The sequence below is a fragment of the Molossus molossus genome, unplaced genomic scaffold, assembly GCF_014108415.1.
Source record: "Molossus molossus isolate mMolMol1 unplaced genomic scaffold, mMolMol1.p scaffold_m16_p_9, whole genome shotgun sequence".
NCBI lineage: Eukaryota > Metazoa > Chordata > Mammalia > Chiroptera > Molossidae > Molossus > Molossus molossus.
In genome coordinates, this window is record NW_023425403.1 from 63,333,306 (window position 1) to 63,352,251 (window position 18,946).

At 31.7% G+C, this 18,946-nt stretch overlaps 1 protein-coding gene across 15 annotated transcripts in view; it reads left to right on the forward strand.

Annotated features, from left to right (window-relative positions):
• MYCBP2 (MYC binding protein 2) overlaps positions 1-18,946 on the forward strand; it is a 297,109-nt gene that overhangs the window by 228,051 nt on the left and 50,112 nt on the right. For 10 of the 15 annotated variants that reach the window (XM_036249657.1, XM_036249659.1, XM_036249658.1 and 7 more), the window contains 4 exons: positions 948-1,172; positions 2,023-2,155; positions 5,654-5,776; positions 8,376-8,555. In XM_036249657.1, the coding sequence (XP_036105550.1) occupies positions 948-1,172; positions 2,023-2,155; positions 5,654-5,776; positions 8,376-8,555 (661 nt within the window). The remainder of the gene's footprint in view (positions 1-947; positions 1,173-2,022; positions 2,156-5,653; positions 5,777-8,375; positions 8,556-18,946) is intronic. The other 5 variants (XM_036249660.1, XM_036249661.1, XM_036249670.1 and 2 more) reach the window with 2 other exon arrangements.

Consider the following 18,946-nt stretch of genomic DNA (forward strand, 5'->3'; position numbering starts at 1 on the left):
GCAGTTAAATGTGTTTTAAAGGAATAATGATGAAAATGGAAGAATTCCTAGTGCGGAACTTTGATTTACATTTATTTGGAAAGAACAAATACGGAAAGGTTGTTATTCTTCTTTATTGCATTTACATAGGAGACAATTTCATCACAGCATTCAGATTCCACAGAAAATTTAGGGCATGTTCTTTCTTTGTATAAATGACTCATATCCAAATGCATTATATTTATATAAAAGTGCCTCTTTAATATTACTCTTTTTACTAAAAGTATAATCATTCATTTTCTGTTAATAACTTTAATATATCACTGCTTAATAATGGCCTAGCAATCGAAGCAAGACATTTTTATTTACACAATATTAAGAAAGTATAAATTGCTAAAATCTTATCAACATTCTTATTTCATTCATAATTAGTAACTACTAATAAGTAGCTATATTTTATGCACATTTCTTCATCATCGTTATCTCTGTTTATAGATAAGTCTCCAGAATCTTCACACCTATTTATATATAATTACTACAGACAAAATTGGGAGGAAATGAAGATTTAGGCTTTTTAACCCATACCAACATCCAGTAATAATGATTCAAAATCATTCCGCTGTGGTTCATATAGTAAATTATGTTTGTTTCTCCTACTGTTAAATATTTCATTAAAAGATAAAAGTAAAATCAAGTACTACTGTGGTTCTCAAATTGCAGTCAGTAAAAGTCTGGGGTTCATTTGCTGTCCTGCTATATTTTCTTCTCTTCAACTTTGTTTTAATTACTATTAAGCATTGAAAAACTGAATGACTCTTTAATGGTAGTATTGACTAATATGTCAGTTATCTGTATTTGCTTTCTTAATCGGTAGTATTATAGATTTGTTGTAAACTATTAATAGGAAGGTGTTGAAAGTGATAATAGATTGTATTTTGTTTATATTTGTTTCCTATTCAAATTTTCAGGAACCTAAAACTAATACTGATGACTTTTTCAAAGACATAAACTCCTGCTGCCCACAGGAAGCAACAATGCAAGAACAAGATGTGCCGTTCTTGCGAGGAGGTCCGGGCATGTACAAGGTAGTGAAGACGGGACCTTCTGGCCACAACATCAGAAGCTGCCCTAACCTTAGAGGTATCCCAATTGGAATGTTAGTTCTGGGAAACAAAGTCAAAGCAGTGGGAGAGGTATGGATTCTTGTAGCTTCATGACTTCTAAGATACTCATTTTTAATATAATACAATCAAAGCATCTCTTTTTTCCTAAGGTTGCCATTTCCATCCTAGGTTTTTAAATGCTAATGTTCTTTATCTTTATTTGTATTGAAAATACTAATGTAATTTTTCTGTGCTTCTTTTCTAATAATTTTACTCTCATAATTATCTTTGTGAAAACAATATATTAACAAAATGATGTGTGTGTGTATATAAATATTTGGTATTTGCATATATATATTTTTATTATAAATGTACTATACTGTCATGGATTAACAGCACTTTAAAATATTTGCTATGGATGGAGATGTGATATATACAAAGGGTTTCATTTCTTTGTTCTCATTTATGTGTCTCACTGAAGTCCTGAGCAAATAAAATTACTCTTTCATCAACTGTGGCGTTTGCCTCAGCTGATGAGCGTGAAGATGTAGTGTGTCATGCTATTTCTCAGTGTCAGGGTCATTTTCAAGTTATATTATAGGCACTACCAACCTAAATAACAGAGTATGTTGAGATAGGACATTTAAGGTGTCTAAAAACAAAGAGCCATGTGTTTGGGGGTAACATTTAAAATTATTTAGGGATTATCCTTGTGCCTTAAAAAGTATTATTTTAACTGAAGTCATAAATAACAGTATTTTACACAACTTTTTATTGATGTCTGTCTTACCTCAGGCTGTGGTCTTAATTTCAGAAACTAATTTCATGGTAGATGTTTATTGGAATGATTACACTATTCAAACTCTAACTTTTGCTGGTTTTCAGCCTGAGTGCCCTGAAAGAATCAAGCCAATCAATCATGCTTTTTGTTATGTACTAGGTAACCAATTCTGAAGGTACATGGGTGCAACTGGATAAGAACAGCATGGTAGAGTTCTGTGAGAGTGATGAAGGAGAGGCATGGTCCTTAGCTAGAGACAGAGGCGGAAACCAGTACCTCCGACATGAAGATGGCAAGTTGGCTTAAATTTGTGATTTATTCCAATTAACCTTTGAAATGCAGAAGTTTAAAGTGCATTGTATTTCTTTTATCTTAAAGAGCTTTCTGTGTGTTTATTTTTTAAGTAAAAGCAAAACCAAATGTAATAAAACCTTGTAGTTAACATTTGTTTGTAAAATATATGGGTACTAAATGAATGCATATCAAAGAAGAGAGTTAGAAGATGTGGAACATATGAATACATCTTTGTAAAAAATGCTTTTGATTAATATAAATTTGTGTGATCATTCTTCTGTGCCAGTCCAGGACTGAATGTTTTATCCTTTCTACCACTAAATAAAAGTTTGGTGTTCAAACCACCAATCATAGTATTTCCCCCAGGCAATTTCATTTTATTGACGTTTGTCTCAGAAAGAAACATTGAATAAATGCAAAGCATCTTTGGGGGGTTTCTTATTTTGTTGTTAGGGTTTCAACTTAAACTTTATTTTACCCTTTTCTTTTCTTTTCTTTTTTTTTGGTACATGCCCCTAGCAAAAACCAAACGCGGGTCTTTCTGGTCTGCAGGCCGACGCTCCAACCGCTGAGCCAAACTGGCCAGGGCTATTTTACCCTTTTCAACATGATTTTATTTAATAGAAGATTTTCATTTTGTCCCCCCTCTCTATTCTCATGGTGGCAAAAACTTGTTCTTCAAAGTGCAGACCACATCATCACTTGAGTGAACCTTTATTTAACTGATCCTGACAGAGTCAAGAATTCCCTGTGTTTCTAAAGAACTGTATTCACAAGAACAAAACTGATGTTATATTGAAGTTAATTTTTTACTTCTTTATACCCAGATTGTGAGTTCCTTATGGATAGGCACAGAGTTTTTTGCTCACTAAGTTGTATAACTTGAGTCACAAAAATATTATTAAGGACATCAAAATAAATGGGTAAATCAAGCATAAACTTTTCTACCAAATTGTAAGATAATGTCAGATAAATAACAGAATACATTTCTATGTCCCAAAAAAATAAACCTAAAATACTCATTGTCAAAGAGGTAATATGGCCATAAGCATAGATTTAAAAAAGTTTCAAAACCTGCTTGAATGACAAATACATTTAGATGTAATTTAGATGCATTAACATTATACATACATTATCCCATTTTTCCCACAACAAGCCTTAGATAGTTATATAATCTTCATTTTACTGGTAAGGAAATTAAAGCTCAGAATTTTAACATGGCTCACCTATGATTATACGACTGAAGACAAGGCAGATGTAAGACTTGAGCCAGAATCTTCATTTATATGTCAAAATCTGTGCTCTTTACATCATACCACACTGCATTGATATTTTATTGAACACAATTGGAGAACCCACTCCCTTCTTTGTCTTTACAGATAAATTCTTCTTACTCAAAGATGATGTCATAAAATAATGTTGAGATAGAACTATTTTTATTATGTTTTGAAAAAGAAAAAGGCTTCATTTGATGTAAATCAGACATTTTACAAAATAACCTTCCCATTTACAATATACTTACTACATATTCATAAATTCTTAAACATTTTCATTATATAAGCATATTTGGATTTAAATGAAAATACCTAAAGTGCTATCAGCTTTATATAAGACATAGTTAAATAATATGAGAATGGTTTAGGTGACTATCAGAGGGTCTTTTCTAGCTTAATAGTCATTTTAACTGGATATAGTGTAATGTGTAAGAGTGGACTCTGGAACTGGACATCTGGAGACAGATGCCAAGTCTACAGCTTTTCCAGTTTTGTGACCTTGGCCTGTTTACCTAATATCTCTGTGCCTCAGTTTTCTCACTTACAAAATGAATATACTTTATAAGTTTGATATGAAAAACAAATGAACAGATACCCATCACTTAATGATCCTTTGCTCTTTATGTATAGTCATAATGTGCATCTTAATTTTTTAACATAAAAGCTGGGGTGATAAGGAAATAAATGATAAGAAGTTAGTGCTTTAAACCCACTAAGAGTAGTTGGTATAGTATCCAAATAGTCTGCTCATTGGTATTAGTATGTAAATATTTAATATGGAAATAAGAGAACTTTGCACTATAGTAATTTATTTATATAAAGTAATAAGAGCAAAACATAAGCTTTGCTCTTTGTAAAAGTTCTGTATTGGTCTTTGGTATCCATAATAAAACTAGTAAGCAAAGTTACTGCTGTGGTCAAAACATATTTTTACACTTGGTGCTAGACCATTCTGAGTCCAGAGGGTGAGAGCAGTGCTGTCTTTTCTATTCAGATGACTGTTCATGAGTATTTTTCAGAAGAAATATTCCACTGCTGAAATATGTTATACTGAAGAGCATTGCCTAAGGGAAGTGCTATGTTTGGTTTCTCGAAAAAGGTCTGAAAGTGCTGACAAAAGGGTAGATTGTACTGTACCACAGGTACATCAGAATTCTGAGGTACGGGTGGAAGAAACCTCTCCACCATGTTCTCCTAGTTCCATTTTCTGTTCAAAGAGATAAATTGACTTTTAAAAAAACAAATTAAGCCCTGGCCGGTTTGGCTCAGCGGTTGGAGTATCAGCCTGCGGACCAGACAGCCCCAGGTTTGGTTCCCGCTAGGGGCACATACCTAAAAAACCAAATTAATAACTTTTTATTATTTATAATGTATAAAGAAGTACTTTTTTCTCCTTTTTACTTTACATTTAGCAGTTTTTATTTTGCCTTTTATAGCTGGCATTATATGACTAATTAATTAAGGTATTCATGTTTTTAGTATATCAGACAGAATTTTATAGTCATTGATTATTAATAGAGGATTAACTTAGTTTACCAATTTTGTGTTGCATTGTTGCCATTTGTAAACTAGATAAAACATTTGCCATTTCTTTTCTTGAAAAGAGAATTCTGATACATTTGTTGATTTCAGGATGTGTTAATAGTTCTGACTACATGATCTGGTTTATCACCTTTTTACTGAGGGAAAAATATCCTTATATAAGAAGTAAAAATAAGTTAACATTTAAATGTTTAATAATTTTTTCATTTAAAACAAACTATTTCACAAGTGAAAATTCCTTTTGGTACCATATATTTAGACATTTTTAACACTTTTTTTTCCTGTTTGAATACTGATATACAAAATATTTTGATCTCTGTTTTATAGGTCATCCATCTTTGTTTTGTAAAATGCCCTTGTATAATAAATTTGTTACAGAGTTTCGGGTCCAGAAATATTAGTATACATTCAGTGATGTATTTCTACCACAATAAAAGTAAATTGGCTCCATTAGAGAATATCCCATTTATAAATTTCATTGTATATTTGATGAATGAAAACAAAGATTGTCATGTATTTTGTGAGTATCAAAGACCTAATTGGTAAACTTATCAAATTTAAATGTGAGGTTATTTTAAAATCTGACCATGATAAAATCTTTCTTGTAGTTTTCTCTTTATTATTTGAGTAGGGGGATAGCACATAAGAAACTAATTTTATAGCTGTGCCTTTTATTGTAGAACAAGTTCTTCTGGATCAAAATTCTCAAACTCCTCCTCCAAGCCCTTTCTCAGTACAAGCTTTTAATAAAGGAGCAAGTTGCAGTGCCCAAGGATTTGATTATGGACTCGGAAATAATAAAGGTAGGTGTATAAAAGCAGTCTTTCACATACCTAATTTTAATATCTTTATTGCCTTCTCTTCTACCCATTTAATTACTGTTTACCCACAAATCTTCATTAAAGTTTGTTCCTAGAAAACTGTAACAATCAAATATTTATAAAGATGTTTCTTTAGCATTATTATTTTTGTCAGTTTTACCTTAATTTATAATTAAGTTTACTTATTTATTCCTGTTTTAAAGACACTCATTTTGAATTCACATCATAAAGATTCTGTGTCATTATATCTGGTAAAAGAACTGTTTTCTATTATCTACTTATTATCAGGAGTAATGTTAATAAGCAAAAAATAACTTTCCAAAGAGACCCATTTAAAATAAAAATATTTTAAGTAGTATTTTAAAGTAATATTGCACATCAGCTTTATTAAATTTGTGGGGTTTTGAATGTCTAACCAAGTTGCCTTAGTTAATTTACAATTACATGACATGGTATCTTTGGGTTTGGTTTGTATTATGAAGCCAAAAGTTGTAAAAAGAAAAACAAAAACCAAAGCCATATGGATATAAAACGTGTATAACTTTTTGGGCTGCATTAATGGAATAGATCAGAATCATGGACAGTTGAAATAATAATTGTTTTGAAATAACCTATACCTGAATTTCATTCAAAATTTTATTTATGTGTAAATTTGGACACACTCATGTTCCTTCCTATGAATCTGATTCCTTCATAATCAGCCATGATATCAGCAGGTAGCGTACATTTGGATGATAGGTAAGAGAGAGAATAATTCATGGAAATAATTGTAATTGAAAGTGTTATTTAAACTAATTCACAGGATTTGATTTCAAGAAGTAGTTTCATTTATATCTGATTTGCAGAGCAAGTAAAATAATAAAATAGTCTACCAAAAACAACAGTACATCAATGTAGAGAAAATATTTAATTTAAAATAAAACCACTTCCTATTATATTATTTTCCACAAAATATTTTTATGAAGGAGGCCTAACCATAAGATTTCCTTCTGTTTTGTTCTTCCTACTCTGTTGTGTTGGTCTCTCCTACAGGTTTGTGTACTATTTGCTCACTCATTTCTGGTAGTTCAGATTTCAACTAACTTTAGCTAGATCTTCGTATTTAAGTAGGATAAATTCTTGGTGATGTTTTCTGTATGTCCCTTTCTACCTTTTTGAATTCTTAAGTTAAAATCTCAGTGCTTACGTACCACTACTGTACTTCTATAGTCATCTGTTTTAAAGCCATGTTTAATTCAGTTTGTATGCTTTTAGTCTCTAAAATGTCTAAATTGTACTGGTGGCTATCACTTTAAATTAGTATTTAAAATATTTATTAAAACATCATAAAATCATCTTTCAAGAGATGCAAACATTGCTGACAACATGTTATTAAATAGAAATGATGTATTACTTTTTAATAGTACGATTTGCTAATATTGCTCAAAAATAGCATAGAGTTATTAATAGGCTTTTTAAATATTTAGTTGAAGCAAAGAAATATTAAGAAACTTTAATCTGATTAAATATATCTAACACTTACTTAGTTTCTTTAACAATAGTTTCCATTTAATTCAAGATCAAGAAATTATTTTTTATAAAAGTTCTTTCTCTTTATAAAATTATCATCTTTAAAATTCTTTTTGTAACCCACAGCATTAACTTTTTTGAAAGTAAAGATGTGTAGCTTGTGTGCACAGTTCTTTCCATATAAATCTATTCCTGTTGGTGCTTCATTTAAAATTTTCATTTATGAAGCTTTATTATATTTAAGGAATGTGGCTGGAAAGATAGTTTTCCAGTTTGTGCCTATGTCTGGATATGTTTTTTCCTCTTCAGCATTATTTAAACTAATATATCTATTTTTTCTCATCAATGAAGAGCTGTCATCTATTCAGTTATATTATTTCATATATTAAAAAATGTTTGTCAGTTAATGTGCTTTGTATTTAAGGGAAAATGTCAGAATTTATATTTGAGATAACTGTTCAAAGTAGGTACCCCATGTTCCTTTTTATTTTATTGTCTCATAGATTTTTATATTATCCATTAAAGCAAAAGAGTTCATGCTTCTAAAAATGTATTTCTTTAGCAATAACAATCTAAAAATAGAAAATATTAATTTATAACTATAATGTAAATCTAGTGCTAAGTTAATAACATATACTTTGCTTCCCTTGAACCCTACATTTAAAAAAGAAACTCATTTGCTTATTTTCTGCATGAAGTGTACTGTATATGAGGCAGGGTGATATTAGTCATTGTCAGGTACTACGTAGAAGACATTTACTTACATCTTCATTTCTACTTACATGATGTTCAATCACGCATCATAGATTTTTCATAGACTCAGTATTCTCCCATGCAGCTTTGAGATGTTGTATATGAATTTAAATGGATTTGGGCTGTTATAATAGATTTTGTGGGGTGCTTCCAACATTAAAAAAACATGCAACTTTTGGCCCCTAATTTCAGGATAATGATCACCAACTTCCACGCATTTCTGAATTGGCATTGTTTTATTTAGTGTTTGACTTTATCTGAATGTCATGAAGCACCACTTACTTTGCCATTTTGGATGTTAATTAATAACAAGTTGTAGTTTTGACTGTTTTGCCCACTGCAGGTGACCAACTGAGTGCCATATTGAATTCAATTCAGTCACGGCCCAATCTCCCAGCTCCTTCCATCTTTGATCAAGCTGCAAAACCTCCCTCTTCCCTAGTCCACAGCCCATTTGTGTTCGGACAGCCCCTTTCCTTCCAGCAGCCTCAGCTTCAGAGTAAGTCTGTCAGTCTTACCTGCCTCATCAAGCTGTTTCTGAAGCTTTGTTCTGAGTTGTTTATCAGTTATTAATTATTTATCAACTCAACAGACTGGTTTTATTTAATGAAGATGTTATTCCTTCCCATATTTTTGAAGCATTTAAGCTATTCTGAGCTAAGACATTCTGCAGCTAAGACATTTGTTTTTAATAACACTTTTTTAAAATGCAGTTATTAAAATATAACTATTATGCCTTCTATTCTGATTCCTGTATTAGCAAATATATACTATAAAACATGTTAGGAAAAACATATTTAACTTAAAATTTTCTTTTATAATATGCACGACTATGCTAAGCACCAGTTATAGGGATAACTTTCTATGTTTTATGTTGAATTTTTGTTACTTAGAGATTCCCCAAGAGAAGGAACCTATTTCACTATTCTATTAGGTGGAGGAAAGGCTGTACTGGGCAAGTTTGTTTCTTTTAAGTGAATTTTTTATTCGTAAAATGTATAGCAACTTAGGTTTCCAAATTTTCTTAAATTGTTTCTTTTCTTGCTTTTCTTTTGCTGTTGTTCTCGGTCTTCATGTGTTAAACTGATCATTTGATTCTAGTTCTATCTCCTATTATTGCTCTAGGCCTTCATCCATGACAGCAACTCCCACCAATATAAAAAACGGACCCAAAGAAACTACACTTTACTGAGTGTTCTTTTTTTTTAATGACCTCTTGATGCTCCCACATAAACTTCTCTCATCTCGTTATAGTATGGCAATATGTTCTTGGCCTTCAGTTTACATCTTGGCAATACAATATATAAAAACACTCACTGAATGAGATAGTTTATGAAATTCTTAGCTTACCACACCCATTATTTGGATCAAATGCATGACCTCTTTGCTTTAATAAATTACATCCATACTGATGTCTAAGTTATTTTTCTACAGAATGACTTTGGTAACTGTTATTAGGATTACTGAAGATAATGCCAGCTCATTTATTTTTTATTAGGAACCAGAGTAGTATATAGTTAGCAAATGATGTTATTCACTATGGTATAATTATCTAACTTAGGTAAAGTGTATACAAGAGTATAAACTTTTCTAGATTTGTTATATATGTTAGGCAACTTCAATTAATGAAGTTAATTAATTTAAAAATATAAATAGTATCCAGTGTAACTAATCATCTCTTCATATTTGATATTCACTTGAATGTCTCTTAAAAGAAGAATTTTGAGGAAATATAATAGTGTTATGTGTGTGAAATAGGTTTTTTCTTCTTTGATAAGCATTGTAGAAGAATAAAAGAGAAGTAAAGACTTAGTTTATTCATTTTATGTAGCTACAGACTTTTTACATTTAGATGTATTCAGGTTGCAAGAAGTTTTAAAGGTAAGGAAAAGGAAAATAAATCATAATCAATGAGGCAGAAAATTCATATATATATATATATATATAATTTTTAAACAGAAATTACTCTGAGAATGTCATAGTGGCAGCAGACTAGAAAACTAAGGAATAAGGACATTTTCTAAAGGGTCATTATAAGTCTGCTCAAAAACAAGTGTAACTACTATTTTTATTTTACCAAATTATTTAATGAAATATTTCAAAACAAATTATGAAGATTATAGTCAATCAGATTTGTCTATTTTAAAGGATAGTAGGTTTCCAGCTGACATGTGCCAATATAATTTTATGGATATTGTGCCTAAGTGTTATCAGTTCCAACACTTCCTTTTCCACTATCTTGGGGCAAATTTGGAATCATGGCCTAGAAATGTCTCATTTACCAATTTTCTGAATCATTACTTGCTTGTTCTGCAACAGTGGGAATTACATAGATCTTTTTATAAGCCTTATTCTCAGCAGAATGTCACTGATGTTTGACTTCTAAATTCCAGAAACTAGAAGTCTTAATCTTTAGCATAACTAAAAAAGCTATGGAATCCAAAAAATAATTTTAATATTTTGGAAATAAGTTAGAATTATATTAATCATATCTTATTAGGAAAATAAAATGTGGTGGGGTACCCACTGTTAAGACTACCTGAGTAAGTTATCTTTCCCTGAGCCTCACTGCCATCCTTCCCCTGGCATTTCATCTTGCATTATTAGAAGGTGGATTGTGCATACTTGACTAATCAGTTAAATGAGAATCATTTTTGTTTTATACTTTTGTGATACTAAAATAAAACATGTATAGAAGACCATATTGTTGATTTTTGCTTATACTAATTATCACCACTATATACTATGGATACTAAATATTATCTTTTAAATTAGACTTTTCATCCCTTATCATTAGGGATTGACTTTCTTCTCCCTACTACCTTCAGTTTATTTCAGAAATATGTCATATGATAGTATAATTTCTAGTATTCAAGGGGCTTAGAATCATCCAACTCTCATTTTGGAGATAAGGAAATTCTCAGTGACTTACCCAAAGTTACACAGTTAACTAGTATATCTAAGACTTGAATAAGAGAAATTCTTAACTCCGGTAATTTTATTTTTCCAATTACATCTCAGTTACCTTACAAAATCTGTAAAAATCGGAAAAACCAAAGGGTCATTTAATCTAACCTTCTTGTTTTATACCTTAAATCCCTTAGCAACATCCCTGATAAAATTTGCCAGATGGGAAACTCACATTATCACAAGGCTGTTGCAGCTGTTTGTTCTCGGTTTGCTAGAGAATATGGAAGCAAAAATCCTGTCCCCTGCCCCCCAATAACAATAAATGAATGGAACGGTGCCTCTGATTTATCTGTGGTTAATACTTTCCCCGAGTTTGAGGCAGTGACTGGTGCCCGCTTTTTTCTTCTTTCTTAAAACATTAGTATTTTATCCTAAAAGCCTTTTTAGTTTTTGTTTCAGTTTTAACTGTCTTCGTGCTACATAAGTGTTGCATCCTTCTGAAGGCAGGACAAGGTTATGGTTGATGTTAATCACCTGATCAAAAATGTCTGACTTCTCTTATGTATAAGTACTTTTTTTTTTTTTTTTCATTTGCAACTAATAAGCAATTTGTGGAGAACCAGATTTTTATTTCTGAGAGCATCCCCAGCCCTTTTGTGTCTCAAGCTATTGTTCACGGAGCAATCCTGAATCCTTCTTGGAATTTTTTGAAATTATTCTTTCTAAGGACTAGGATATATGCACATCAAATTTTGCTCTGAATTTTCCTGTCTCCTCTGTCAAAAACTTTGAAATGATATGCTTTTCCCTGATGTTATATCTCTTAACCATATTTCATAGACTTACTATGTATTCAATATGTTATGTATGTTTTATCCAAGTACAGTTATATCTAGAAGTCATTTGGAGACACATTGTGTTTTGGAGTTACCCATCTTACATATTTTCTCTCCTCTTCCTTTCTACATTCATATCATGTGGATTAATGTTATATTCCAGTGAAAAGCTTATTTCTATTCTATCTTTATTTGGAAATTTTGTTTCAGCTTTCATCCTTTTATTATTAATTTAGTATACTAACATTAATGTAAAAAATCTCTAGATCCTATTCCATGTCTTAAGCTCCTTGAGCATTCACATAATTCCCCTTTTTTCCTGATACATTTACTAGGATTCTAGACACACACACACACACACACACACACACACACACACAGTGGTATTGTATACTATCAGTGCATCTCTTAAGGTTTACTTTCTTTTTTTAAAAGTTGAAAAACAAATTTTTTTAAAAGTTAACTATATCAAAGTATATTTAAACAAGCACATTTTGTAAAAATTATATGTATAGCACAAGTGTTATCTGTAATCGAAGCTTAATTTCGTGGGCATTTAACAATAACCTTTTAAGACTTTCACAAAATTTTTCTCTTTGTTCTTATTCACTCTGAATCATGCCCGTGAATGCAATCTCTCTAGGCTTTGTGACATTGAAAAATACCAAGGCTATTTTTTCTTCAAAACCTTTTCTAGGAATTTGTTCTTCGATCTCTAATATCTTATCCTACAAGTATCCTCGTAGTTTGTCACATTTATGTTTATGGGTGTTTCCAATTAAGATAGTATTCTGATTTCCTCTTCCTGTGTCCTGCTAAACCCATTTTCACAGATTTTAGCAACCAAGCCACAAGTCTGTAACCTTACACAGGCATTTGGAATTTTCCTTGAGTTAACTGTTGCAGTCTAAAGCTGGCATCCTCCTAACTGGTATTTTCAGTGAGAGTTGCAGACTGTGTATTGTATGAGATTTAAATAGCATAAGAATTTCTTTTGTAGTGATGGTATCTTTTGAGTTTTATATGTCAAAAAGAAGGATGCTCAAAAATATTAAAACTTGAACATTTTTTAACCTAGTTGAAAACAATTTGATGGCATGTAGCACATCTCTCCATTCATTCCTGCCATTCTCTCTTGAACTCATTGCCAGGTATTATTGCAGTTATCCTTACCCATAGAAATTGCTGTAGTCAGTCTTTGACTTTTTTTTTTTTTTTTTCTTTATTGATTTTAGAGAGAGAGAGGAAGGGAGAGGGAGAGAGAGATAGAAACATCGGTGAGAGAGAACATCCATTGGCCGCCTCCTGCATGCCCCCTACTGGGCATTGGGCTCACAACCTGGGCATGTGCCCTGACCTGGAATTGAACCAGCAACCTCTTGGTGCATGAGTTGATGCTCAACCAGTGAGCCACACCAGCCGGGCTTTGACATTTCTTTTTTTAATAAATTCAGTTTGTCAATTCTGAGATCTCATTTTACTTGATTATCAGCAGTGTTAGACAGAGTTGACCTTTCTTCCTTGAAACACCTTCTTTGCTTGTTGAACATTTCTTTTTTCATCAGCTGTTCATTTCCAGTCTCTTTTCTACATCCTCCTGTGTTCTGTATTCCTAGGAATGTCCCAGGACTTTGGGCTTTTCTAGACTTTACTCCCTAAGTGGTCTTACCCAGGCACAGACTATTACCTAACATCTGCATGCTTATGACTCCCAGGTTTATCTCCAGTTGATCAAGTGTACATTTGTTCATTTCTTCCTTCACCTGAAGATAAGCTCCATAAGAGCTGGGACTTTATTTCTGTTCATTGTTTTATTATCAATAGTTAGAACAATGTGTGACACATGATACGTACTCAGTGCCTTACATAGAATAACTTTTTGGTTTATGAATAGTTCACCTTTAATCTTGGCTATAATAACAGATCAGTCAACTATTAGTTTTCTATTTTGAGGAAAGTGTATGTTGTATCCAGTTTTCTATTTCAATAATATTAAGAAAGTTATCTCATTACCTAAATTTATTTCAGTTCAATTAATTACATTTATTTTAATAGCTATGAGTTAATTTTTAAATAAAGTGGATTTTTAGAAAGATTTAGATAGAGGTTTTATTGGCATACTGCTTTTAAAAGACTACACTTTAACCCTGGCCAGTTTGGCTCAGTGCTTAAAGCGTCAGCCCATAGACCAAAGAGTCGCAGGTTCAGTTCCAGCCAAGGGCTTGTACCTTGGTGTGCGGTTCATACCTGGCCCTGGTCAGGGTTGTGCAGGAAGCAACCAATCCATGGGTCTCTCTCACATCAATGCTGCTCTCTCTCTCTCTCCCTTCCTCCCTCCTTCCCTCCCACTCTATCTAAAGATGAATGGAAAAATATCCTCAGGTTTAACATTTTTCAGTGACTTGTAAATTTTCTTTGCTTTGTTTGTGTTGTAAAACTTTATAAACAAAATGTGGTACCTCAGTAATAGGATCTATATAACAAACACTAATTGTTAGGGTTGGTACTAATGTTTTCTACTGAAGATGAACTCAGAAAAATAGTTAAACATAAATGTCAACTTGAGTCCATTCTGAGATACATACTGGAAAAATCATAGTTGTGTGTCCGTATAGAAATCCGGGGGACAGTAGATTCAACTGTAAGTAACATTTATCTCCCACTATTTACCAAAATCTTTTTAATTATAAATTTTTGCTTATAAGTAAACGAGAACCAAATTAAAGAAAACCTTTTTTATTGAATTTATTGGGGGTGACATTGGCTAATAAAATTATATAGTGTACAGTTCTATAATACATCATCTGTATATTGCATTGTGTGTTCACCACCCTAGTTCAAGTTCCTTCCATCACCATTTATCCCCACTTTATTCTCTTCTAACTATCCCCAGCCCCCTTTCCCTCTGGTGATCATACTATTGTCTGCACCTATGAGTTTTTGTGGGTTTGTTTTTTGTGTATTTTGCATAATCCTTCCTTTCACCTTTTCACTCAGCCCCACAACCCCCTCCCCTCTGACAGCTGTCAGAGTGTTTTCTATCTATGAGTCTGTTTCTGTTTTGTTTGTTAGTTTCTTTTGTTCTTTAGATTCCACATATGAGTGAAATCACATGGTACTTGTCTTTCTCTGACTGGCTTATTTCACTTAGCATAATACTCCCCAGGTCCATAAAGAAAACCAAGTTTAAGCACTATTAGTCTAAAAAGAAGTGCTCAGATTTGATTTATCGGAGCTATGAGTGTTACTTAACTTTTAAGTTACCACATTTGAAGCTATCATTATTAATCTGAATTAATTAATTTGACCTTTGTTTTCAGTTTTAATTTAGAAAACTATAAACTTTCTGAAAAACCTAGCTGAATATAAACTATTAACAGTTAAGTCATGCATACCATTTGAAATGCTTTGTTACTGCTTGTGTTCTCTGCTAAATTTTTTTTCCATTGAATCTGTGCTGCTTCTTTGCCAATGTTTTCCACTGTAGAATCTCCATCTCGCAACCTTGCTTCTCGTGAGCGCATTTACAAAAATTATGGTGTAGCTGGGCCTGCCTCTGCTCTTTCATCTCTGTCTCACAAACTGAAGGGTGGGTATGCGTGCATTCTTGGAGGGACCATTCTTAATGAATGTAGGCGGTTTCAGTGAAGAAGTTTTAGTTCACCTCAGTCATTTTCATTCCATTCCATTTTTAAGATTAAAGTTTATTTCATTTAAGTTTTGATATTTGGGGATAATTTGTGATATGTCTGTTCAATATTATAATATTGATTAACCTAATTGATATGCATGTTGACTATATCTGTAGGATAAATATCACTCTGCTCTTATTTAAATTCAAACCTATATGAAGTCTTAAAAAATAAAATATTATATAGAAAGAAGTGATTGATTTGGGGAGTTATAAAATCATTATTTTCAGAAAAAGATGGGTATATACAGGATGAGGCAAAAGTAGGTTTACAATTGTGAGTACATGAAACAGAGTTTATTCTTGTATTATTATTTATTAATTAATTTCCATATGAACAAATATAAACCTACTTTTGTCCCACCTGTAATATGTCATGAGGCACAGTGTGATCTATAAGAATATAGTATTTTTTTTTTTTTGACAAGTTAGTCTTTTAAGTCATTTTTCTGTTCAATAATGCAAAATTTATTTTCCTACTTTGGTGTTTTATTTGAAACACTTTGATAATTAGGTTAAATTATTTTTAGTTTAACTTAGTTATCAGTTATCTGTCCTGTCTTCCTTATAGTATTTTCTTAGTCACTTCAGTTTAAAATTTTAAACTTATGAATGTTTAAACTATATTGACAATTGATAAAATTTCAATTTAAGAATATGCTTTTAGTCTTTTAAAATACTATAGATGCCTACTGATATGTTTTTGTCTGAGAGTAGTATTTAAACTTTTAAAATACTGTATTTTAAGAAAAAAGTGTTGCAGCAATGGCTAATATACTGTATAAGTTTTTCAAATAATTTAAAAAATTTTTTTTAGAAATGGGTAAAACAGTTTTACATTTCTTTATACAGTTGACAGTTACACTTAATAATATTATAGTATAATAAATGGTATTATAGAACCTGATCTTTATAGTATATAGTGTTAATACAACCTGGTATATTACTATATTATTATGACATATTACACTGTGGTATTATATTATGGTATGGTATCATATTACTTGAGAATTTACAATTTAGCATAAAAACAATTATGCAGGTCATTAATGAATGAATACTTAACATGAAACATGTTTACTAATTTGTTTGAATGTACAAAACTTTTATTCTGTCCTGTATTTTTTTTTTTTCAGAATTCTTTTGAAGTTAGAAAATATTTTACCTATTATCACTTAAACTTACATATGATAAATATTATCATTAAATTAGTTTAATGATGAATGTGAAAGTTTTATGTGAGCTAAAGATTTTTAGCAAAGTGTTTATGTTTATTGATATTTCAAGCAGCCATAACATGACAGATTTTAGTAATATTTACTACATTCCTCAAAACTTTTAAAACCCAAATGAAGAAGATAAGCATCAGTTAGTATATAGGTTTACCACACATAACAAACTTAACCTATTCTTTTAAAAAATATATATGACATATATTTTGGAAAAGTAAATTTTTCTAAAGTTTAATTATAATTTAACAAATAAACCTTAGGAAGAAATAATTTCACATTACACGTATTTATGCTCCTGGACTTGCAACAGGTCACTATCACACATTTACACTCCAGCTATCACCACTTGCAGAGCTTAAGAAAATATTCAACACTACGAGATACAGAAATAAGGTATATAGATGCTTGTACTCTTTAGCCCTCTCTATGTAACAGTTTTGCTAGCACATGACACATGCTATTCCTGCTATTTGACAGATTACATTGCTCAACCAGTCACAGAGGAGAGATCTTTATAAGGAATTGAGCACCATTAATTTAGAAAGGAAAACTTTAAATTCAGGAATTGATCTTTTAGAGAGAGATGTGCCAGATATAAAAGATTAACTACTTATTTATCTAGATTTACCATTCATTATATATGGGTCAGCTTTTGAAATAAATATGATGATGAAGGCCCTGCCAGCTATCAGATTAATAACAAAAAAACTAGTACTGCAAATATTACACACTCAAAATTAGTGGGAAAAACTAGACTGATATTTAATTCTACCAAATTCAGTATTTTGTTTATTAAATTTGCTCTATGGTTCTATTACTAGATCAGTTAGATGGACAGCAGTCTCTTAAACTACTTTTATACAATTGAAAGCACTTATTTATCAAGATTTTAACATCTTTTTATTAGTGCTGAGACAGCATAAATATCTGGATCTTTTTTTTTTAAGGTTTGTTTTACCACTTTTCCTCTTAATTTAGCCCAGTCTCTTATACTGGTTTTATAAAAAGAACATATATATGGTAAATGAAATTTATGACAGAGTAATAAAGAATTACAAGAAACTGAAGAGTACCATAGTTAGTAGTTACTTTTATTCATCCAAAGAATGAGTAATTATTCTAAACTCTGGCATGTTGCAGTTGAAATATATTCTATATAGGTTATTTGCCATACTTTGATATTTCAAAATTACTTAACTTGCAAGCGTCTTACCCTTACACAACAATGGTTACTGTCACCTCTGCCCTGTGGCCTTAGGAGCCATAATTGTAAGAAGTGGATTTTGGAGAATCTGAAGATTTGGGACTTGCAGAAGAAGAAAACTAAGACAATAGGAATTTATTTACTCATTCAACAAGTATTTATTGAGAACTTAATATTCCACGACCTATTCCTGACATTACATCAGTGAAGAGTAATAGACAAAAATACCAGTTCTTGCAGGCCTTCCATCAGAAGGGCAGATTTTATAGCAATACTGTCTTGACCTGTAGATAACTAGAATGTGACTACATACACATATGTGAACTTACAAGCACACACATGCAAGCAAGCCAAAAACCATTTCCCTGTGTTACTCAAATTGTTCACATTCCTCCCCTTTCCTTAAAAAATATCTGCGATGAGCACTGGCTGGTTTGGCTCAGTGGTTGGAGCGTTGGCCTGCGGACCAGAGAGTCCGGGGTTCAGTTCCTGCTAGGAGCACGTACCAAATATATATATACACACACACACACACACACACACACACACACACACACACACATATGTATCTGCGATGTAACCATTGAACAGATTTATCTGAATTTGCTAAGTACCCTTTTTAAAAATATATAAATACATCTAGCAAGGAAGATTCATAGATTTTCCATTTTTTATACCATAGGCATCACTTTAATCAGATTGCTTTTCTCCTAAAACTAACTAATATCACTTGCACTCAGACTGGGAATTTTTGTTATAGGGAGGAAAGGTAATGTTGTAGGTTGTACTACTTACTAGTGACGAAGACCACCTGACTCTAATGCCTCAAAGGAAAGCAGGAAATAATAGTAGGAAGGAGATACACTGAATGAGGATCAGGATACCAAAAGCAGTGGTGTCCATGTAGGAATATCTGGTATTTATACTAGAAAAGAGGGAGCTTATTTTTCTTTCATCTTTTTATCTGTTATTTTCCTGATTCCTTATTTTAAGGTCCCCCACATTTTGGACTTGGAC